This window comes from Tarenaya hassleriana, unplaced genomic scaffold, assembly GCF_000463585.1.
Source record: "Tarenaya hassleriana unplaced genomic scaffold, ASM46358v1 Cleome2, whole genome shotgun sequence".
NCBI lineage: Eukaryota > Viridiplantae > Streptophyta > Magnoliopsida > Brassicales > Cleomaceae > Tarenaya > Tarenaya hassleriana.
In genome coordinates this window covers 6,738,921-6,747,269 of record NW_010965372.1, presented here as the reverse complement: position 1 = coordinate 6,747,269, position 8,349 = coordinate 6,738,921, and the positions used below count along the sequence as shown (strand labels likewise).

Here is an 8,349-nt window from a genome sequence, read left to right as displayed (position 1 = left end):
TATATATATATATATATATATATATATATATATATATATATATATATATATGTGTGTGTGTGCATGAACTGAGTTTGTCGTCTAGTGAGTTTCGTTACACGTTAAAAAAAGACTGCAAAATAACACAAAAAGAAGAAGAAGATAAAACAACGTCTTCACGTGGACGGTAGGGGCTTGCATGCACATGTCCTGCACCATTATTATAAAAAACAATAGTGTTCAGTGGGTCTTGTGAGTTACTAAGATATGGTCTCTCGGCCCAACAAGTGTTTTCCCAACACCCACGAATCTCCAACAATTATTTTTCTGCTTAATAATTAATTGTAATTATATCATGTGCCTCGTGATCCTACATTTCGCCCGTATCCTCCTAATTTAATTTTTGTATTCATATATATCGAATTTGGTTATGCAACGGTGGTTTTGACTTTGCATCATGTTCATATGTACAAGAATTCCCTGCATAAGCTGTAGTCAATGGATTCGATTCGAATAGTTATCAGATTTTTTTTTTGGTTTAATAATAGTTATCAGATATTACTATTACATATAACTAATCGTGTTATTTAAATAATTCAATCACTTTCTATTATGCTAACTAAATTATTCTAATACAGTTCGACGAATCTAGCAAATCAATCGGCGCATTCCTTTAATGAATTGACTAAACATAGATGATATATAATTATTTTTTCCTCAATATTTTTCTGAAGATCCCCTTTTTATAATATAAATAATTTGGTGTGTATATATCTAATTATACTAAAGATAATTTTAATTATTTAAACAGATATATATATAATTAATTAAAATTTAGTTTGATTTGGAGTTGTCCTCGTAAAAAACCAAATTAGCACCTTCTATTTTTCATATCCTAATATTAATATCCGATAATTAACACGTATATATACAATAGTGTGTGTATATATATATAAAAACAATGTTATATATGTCATGGTTTTGGATTGGCGTGGGGGTTGGGTGGGTGGACAGACGGAACACTCGTCCTCGGTGAACACATCTGTTGATAACATGCGCACATACATTATATAAATTACAACACTACAAAGCCATGATCTGTCCATGCATCTATATATATATATATATATATATTCATTGTAAATTATGCGTGTGTTATTATAAATATAAAATAGAGATTATTTAAAAAAGAGTGGAGCATTTGTGAAACCCACAAGCCTCACTTGAACACTTAATTGATAATATGAGCTGAATCATTCCTCAATTGTATATAGCTCACTTTTAGACGTTTAGTTGGTTCAATCATATATTATAATATAGAATGGTGAAAAAAAAAACTACGCCCATTTTGTTCTATCATATAATACAATTTTTAAAATTACTTAACCTTTGATATCTGACAGATTAAAATTATAAAATTACTGCAGGTATTCAGGTACGGTATTAAAGTCAGAAACCTTAAAACAAATGGGAAGAAAATAATCATCCAAATAAATTTAATATATGGTACGTTTGTGATTTATCAAACTATAAAACTTTAAGCAAATAAGAACAAAATGATTAATTCGAAGAAAAAAAAACATTCAACCTCTGTACAAAGGAGACCGTTGGTGAAACACCACCTTGGTCACTCTAGCTCGTCGGAAAACCTTGATCGGGCTCGGAAAGTACCAGCCTTTCCCCTTTCCCGCCATCTCCGCCGAGAATCTTGATTCTCCGGCGTCGGAAACTGTCAGGGATCTAGATTTCCTCATCATCTCCGCCGTCGTCTTGGACTCTCCCTTGTTCCCCCTGAACAACCTCCAAAACGACGCCGTCTTCTTGCTCATCCCCTGACCCGACCCGGTTTCCGTTATCGGATCCGAATTACCCGGACCGGAAAACGGAACCGCCATTGATTTTGATCTCCGAAACGCCTGTTCGCACTCAATCAGACTCGCGACTCTGCCCACGGATCCGATCCCGGTGAATGGAGCATCTCCGGCGACGTCAGAGTCTCCGGGATAAGAGAAGAGGGAGAAGGATGAAGAGGAGGAGGAGGAGGAGGGAGAGGCGACGGCGCGTGATCTGCACGAGCAGGGAAGCGAGTGGGCGCAATCGGGGCAGAGAGAGGAGAGGCGTTCGTGGAGGCAGATTGGACAGACTCCGCTGCGACGCCATTTCGATGGGTGTCTCATGCATTGCCATACCTCATCGTCCGCCATTTTTCTCTCAAGTCCTTCACTTTCTCGCGTTTTCCCTCACTTTCTCGCGTTTTCTGAGTCGGTTCCTCCCGTGGGACGAGAGTAAGGTACAGAGTTATATAAAGGAAGAGGATTCGATTAATTAATGCATACTTTTGTATAAGCGAGCTTGCTTAACCGTGGTTAATTATTACGGCGTGAGGTCAGTAACCAGAGTTTACTTAGAAGCGCCGAATCACATTCCTTTATTTGGTGCTCGAAACGATGCGTTTAAGGTGCAAGGCGAGATGGCCCCTCCCGCTGGGAAAGATTTACATATATGCCATCGTAGGTAGGGCCCTTACACTGATCCACGTGTGCTACAATAGCGTATATTGCCAATTTGCCATTACCATGGTTTTGTGTTCTAAGGTTGACAAGACATGTTTCCAATAATTACAATGTAAATATTTAAAATTTCTCTAATGACATTATATTAGTTATAATAACATAAATTAGTCCTAGCTTATTACCGCTATCCATCAAAGCAAAAACTAAGGACAAAACAAACTCATTTGCTTTCAAACGGTCAATCGTTTTTCATCATTATTTTTAATACGATTTTAAACTCAGTAATTTTTCGTATATAATACACTACACGTCAGCAACATCACCCAAAAGTAACAAAATGTTCATAGCAAAAACTAATATTTATACATTAAACTCCCTTTATTTTTTTTTAATTTAAAATACGTTATATCAATTACGAATAAAAAACATTGTAGATATAAGAATACGAGAGAACCAAATCATTTATAATACATTGACCTATCTATTAGCGATTTCTTTTTGTATTAGCGATGAAATCCGCAATCGCAACTATAACGGTACAACCAGTCATCGTAATCATATATCTACCATGTTTTTTTTATCGTAACTGATATACCTGTTTTAAATTTAAAAAGAAACGGGGACGAGATTTCAAAATAGTTTAACGTATAAATGTTAGTATTCATTTGTTACATTTAATATTAGATCTCACGGTGAAAATTCTAACAATATTTGTTCCACCTAGAAAAACATGTATTTATTCGGTATTTTTAAAAAATTTAAACAGGCAGCCTAATATTTATTGAGACCCAATGGGCTTTTGCCAAATTGGGCTCGAGACTTGTGAATCAATGAACTCGGTTTTGTACTGTTAAGGCCCAACATACACACAGGGATATATATATATATATATATATATGTATATGTATAGAGTGTGTATGTGTTGGACAAGTGGGTTTGCTCCACGTGGCTTGGTAAAAGTCAAGCTAGTTCCCGCAAGTTGATGATCCCTGACCCCCCCCCCACGTCACAACACGACAAATACAGACAAACTACTTTTTCGATTTGGACACGTGGCTCTCATTTGATTATTTAGTTTTTTTAATCCGTGGTTTCTCTCAATAATTGGAGTTTGGGAATTCAATTTTTTTTCAATTCTAAAAGTCCTATTTGTGGTATAGAATGTCATTCGAGAAATGATATATGTATCACTTCAACGTCGATTGGACATCCAATATCTCGGCTATAGAAAATAAGGAAGTTCAAAGTAAAATTACATAATGTGTAATTAAAAATAAAAGTTAGAGAAAATTAGGACTAGGCGTTTCGGGAAACGGTTCGGGTTCAGGACGGAATAGATCGGTTTGGTTTTTTCAGTTTTACAAAAGTAGGTATCCATCGGGTTTTTTATTGTATTCGGTTGGGTTCGGTTCGGTTCCGAATTTTATTAAAAAAATGTTAGATTTTCTTTACAAATATTCGATTTTTCGGAATTTTTAAAGTTCGGTTCGGTTCTGAAAAAATTCGGTTCTCTAAAAATGGTACCGTTCAGAAAATAACATTGGTTTCAGGTCGGGAAAAAACCGTTTTAACGGTTCGGTTTGGTCCGGTTCTGAAGAACCGAACCGAAACGTCCAACCCTATAAAAAATCGTGTTTTTTTTTCTGTGGTGTTGAATGTCGTTTGAAAAATGAAGTTGAATAAAATTATTCGTAATTATGAAAACAGGTTTGGAAGTGAACCATAAACTGAAAATGGGGCCAACCCCCTTCGGAAGCCATTGTCAAAATCGAGCCCGATCATGAAGTCAACCACTTATAATGGTCCTAAACAAACACGAGTATAACAGAAATCGAACAATCAACTTCAAGGTGAATATATATTATGGATTAATTTATATCTATATTATATTATATTCTGTTTTAATTTTTATATATATATATATTATGTGTTATATATATTATATGTTTCTTGAAACAATCAACTAATGATATCCCCTGTTTTCTGGATATGTTGAATTATATGTGTCACGTAAAATATAAAATTATATTAATATAAAAGCAATGATATTGTTTAAACAACCCGCTACCCATGTTTTCTGGATGCAATTATATTCATTGAAAAAAAAATATTAAATAAAAAAAGAAAGCAAATACATGAGTATTATTTATAGATGTATTTGTATCGTTAAATTTGTCGTCTACTTTGCATATAGTGATGTGAAATTTTATTATGTGTATTAATTTATTGTACAATAAATTCGGATTTCCTTTTCATCGATAATGATAAAAGGCTACAAGTGATTGACTAACACCATTACTCGGATAATTGTAACCAAAACTCTAGAATATCCATTAATGCAGCTAGTCTACGCTTCCATATATTACATATCACAAATTAGTTGAAAACTAGGGTTCCACATATAATTTTGTCTTTTACATCTATATATATATATATATATATATTGTAGTGTTGAATTTTTTTGTCCTCATGTATAGGTCATTTTGATAGCAGTTGAAATATTGCAGTCACACGCATATAAGTTTTTACAATTATTCAATTGAATTTATATTTGGAATAACCGAGTCCATTTATGTATGTAACTAACGCGTTTTCGTGTTTGTTACTTGGAGTGAAACGAAGAATGTGGTATTTTATTTTGAACTTTGTAAAAGAATGAAAGGGCCAAAAGGCGTAGAACTCGTGATTTTTAATATTAGGACTTTACGAAATAATAATAAAAAAAAATAGATAGGATAAGGATCAGGACATAACATATACTTGATTGATTTATAGAAACTATATAGTAAGATATCGTCCACTGTTTAAGGTTGTCGTATCCTTCGCTCTCAGATTAGGAGTGGGCGCTTCGGAAAATGGTTCGGGTTCGGAACGGAATAGATCGGTTTGGTTCTTTCGGTTTTACAAAAATAGGTACCAATCGGGTTTTTATTGTATTCGGTTCGGTTCGGTTTCGGTATCGATTCGGTTCGGTTCCGCATTTTATTTAAAAAATGATAGGTTTCCTTTAAAAATATTCGGTTTTTTGGGATTTTTAAAGTTCGGTTCGGTTCGGTTCTCTAAAAATGGTACCGTTCGGAAAATAACATCGGTTTCGGGTCGGAAAAAATACCGTTTTAACGGTTCGGTTCAGTCCGGTTCTGAAAAACTGAACCGAAACATTCAGTCCTATCTCAGACTTGAGGGAATATATATATATATATGTATAGACGTATGTATACATGTAAATAAATAATAAAAAGAAAAGAAAAGGAATCATTACGTCTTAAAAAAAAAAAGAATAATGCCCATTCCACCATAAGTATACATATATTCCACGAGTGAAATAATAGCGCGTCTCTATGTGGGAAACATTGTGTGTATATATATACACACACAGTCTACAAGATCGTTCTTTTATCAGGATCAGGCTCTTTCTTTTTATGCTTCTTCCTTCCCTCTTGTACTTCTCTCTCTCTCTCTCTCTCTCTCTCTCTCTCTGCGTCTGTCAGGGTTTAAAACTGCGATAGAAAATCAAGAAGTTACTGTCAGAGAAATCAAACCCAATAACTGAAGAATCATATGGTAAATCCATAAAAAGCTCGATTACCGTTTCGATCGATTGCAAAATAGATTCTTTTCAAGTGGTTTTTTTTTTTAGAGCAACGCTCTGTTATTATTCCTCTCGGTACAAAAAATGTTTTCTTTGTATAAATGTGTTATTTATTTCTCTTCAGTTAGATTCGGTTTGAAATGCTCCGTTTTTTTCCAATAATTTTGGAGAATTTTCGGATTCAACTGTGGACGCTTGAAATATTCTTCTTCTTCGTCTTTTCTGCTTCCTTTCTCTTACTCATCTCTCCATATTTTCCGCCATTAATGGCCTCTGAAATCTTCTTTTTTTTCTGTGTGTGTATTTGCAGGGAAGCTGGGGAGGTGAAGAAGAAGGAGAAGAAGAAAACAGGTGGCCGCCATGGCTGAAACCTCTGCTGAGAGAAAGATTCTTCGTGCAATGCGAATCCCACGCAGAATCCCACAAGAGCGAATGCAATATGTACTGCTTGGACTGCACCAACGGCCCTCTCTGCTCTCTCTGCCTCTCTTCCCACAAAGACCACCGCGCCATTCAGGTAAACCGGTCCGGTTCTGTCTTGGTTCGATGCCGGTTCTTTAATGTGGGGTCTTTTTCTTCTTATGCAGATAAGGAGATCGTCGTACCACGACGTGATTAGGGTTTCAGAGATACAGAAGTACACGGACATAAGTGGAATTCAGACATATGTTATAAACAGTGCCAAGGTCGTGTTCCTGAACGAAAGGCCTCAGCCTCGGCCCGGCAAAGGCGGCGGCGTCAACGCCTGCGAGGTCTGCTTCCGCGGCCTCGTCGATTCCGTCCGCTTCTGTTCCCTCGGCTGCAAGGTACTTTCCCTTTTCCCCTTCGCCTTTCACCTCAGTTGAAAAAGATGAATAGAAATTTACCGTTTTAAAAAAACATAGTAATAAAAATTGCAAATTACACCAAACCTTTTACGTCTTCTATGATTCCTTTTTTTTTTAATCGAAGTTCTATGTATTTGGCGTATTGGTTGAACCCTTTGATATTTTTTTTAACTTCGGTTCCTTTCAAAACATTTCGCCTTGAAAAGAAGAGAAGGATAAAATAACATAATATGGTTTATTATTATATTTCTTATTCTTTTTGTTATTGTTAAGATGATTTTTTTTTTACCTAATTGTAGGAAGTACTAACGAGTTAAACAAAAAAAATTATGGAGAAATAATATGCAATGTAAACAAATAAACATATGATTTAATAATTCGTTTCGTGTTTTTAATTATTTTCAATTTCAAATATCCATATATTTGTTTTCATCCCATCGTTTCAACATTTTACATATATACATGTATAGATTCAAACCCTAATTAATTTTTATTCATTTAATTTAATACTTTGCAATATTAATGTGAATTAATCCACTTGTAACAATGTGTTTTTGGGGGATTTTGATCAGATGGTTGGGACATCTAAGAGTGGTCGTAAGAAAAGAAAGGGTTGGATAAACAACGTTTCAGATTCGGATGATTCATACAGCAGCAGCAATGGCCATGGAAGAAACAAAAGGAACGATAACAACTACTTCACGCCGTCAACGCCGCCTCCGACGGCGGTCATTCGCCGGACCCCCACCAAGCGGCGGAAGGGAATTCCCCACCGCGCCCCTTTCGGCGGTCTAATCATACATTACTGATCATGGTTAATATAGTAATTTTGCCACTTATAGATTTCACTAGCAGTAGCTCGATATATGGTGTATACGTGTGTGTATATATATATGGTTATGGACTTATGGTATAATGAAATACAAAAGGCTTGACATCACTAGGTGTAGATATGAAGGGGTATAATTATGTAAGATAACATATAGAATAATAGAAAGGCGTGAATTACACTTTTTCCTTGTATAGTTTGGGGGGTCAATGGCATAATTGTAAATAAAATAATAGTGGTTTATATATAGTCCTTCCTTTGTGTGGATGTGTCCGAGGGGAGATACCCCTGTAATGTAATGTAATGTATGCAAGTGGGAATGAAAATAGTGTTTTCGTCTGCTAATTTAGGGATTTTGTCTTTGTTATTTTTTGTTGGATTGACATCTGTAATTAGGGCTGGGCGTTTCGGTTCGGTTCTTCGGAATCGGACCGAACCGAACCGTTAAAACGGTATTTTTCCCAACCCGAAACCGTTGTTATTTTCCGAACAGTACCATTTTTCGAGAACCGAATTTTCCCGGAACCGAACCGAACTTTAAAAATCCCGAAAAACCGAATATTTTTAAAGAAAATCTATCATTTTTTTAATAAAACCCAAAACCGAACC

The 8,349-nt window shown here is 35.3% G+C and overlaps 2 protein-coding genes across 2 annotated transcripts; one reads left to right on the top strand and one right to left on the bottom strand.

Moving 5' to 3' along the window:
• Positions 1-1,494: 1,494 nt before the first annotated feature.
• LOC104812742 lies at positions 1,495-2,264 on the bottom strand. The gene has a single exon (XM_010540063.1). The coding sequence runs from the start codon at positions 2,181-2,183 to the stop codon at positions 1,563-1,565; it is 621 nt and encodes a 206-aa protein (XP_010538365.1). The 5' UTR covers positions 2,184-2,264; the 3' UTR covers positions 1,495-1,562.
• A 3,669-nt stretch (positions 2,265-5,933) lies between these two features.
• LOC104812741 lies at positions 5,934-7,851 on the top strand. The gene is made up of 4 exons (XM_010540062.2): positions 5,934-6,056; positions 6,395-6,601; positions 6,672-6,890; positions 7,484-7,851. Exons 1-4 carry the CDS (start codon positions 6,054-6,056, stop codon positions 7,718-7,720), a joined length of 666 nt encoding a protein of 221 aa, XP_010538364.1. The 5' UTR covers positions 5,934-6,053; the 3' UTR covers positions 7,721-7,851.
• Positions 7,852-8,349: the final 498 nt, after the last annotated feature.

What these genes read in the sequence shown, in the direction of transcription:
- LOC104812742 (XM_010540063.1), bottom strand. Translation starts at nt 2,183, where the DNA reads ATGGCGGACGATGAGGTATGGCAATGCATGAGACACCCATCGAAATGG.
- LOC104812741 (XM_010540062.2), top strand. An exon ending in AAGACCACCGCGCCATTCAG is followed by an intron (nt 6,602 to 6,671) that starts GTAAACCGGTCC and finishes CTTCTTATGCAG; the next exon opens with ATAAGGAGATCGTCGTACCA. An exon ending in TCTGTTCCCTCGGCTGCAAG is followed by an intron (nt 6,891 to 7,483) that starts GTACTTTCCCTT and finishes GATTTTGATCAG; the next exon opens with ATGGTTGGGACATCTAAGAG.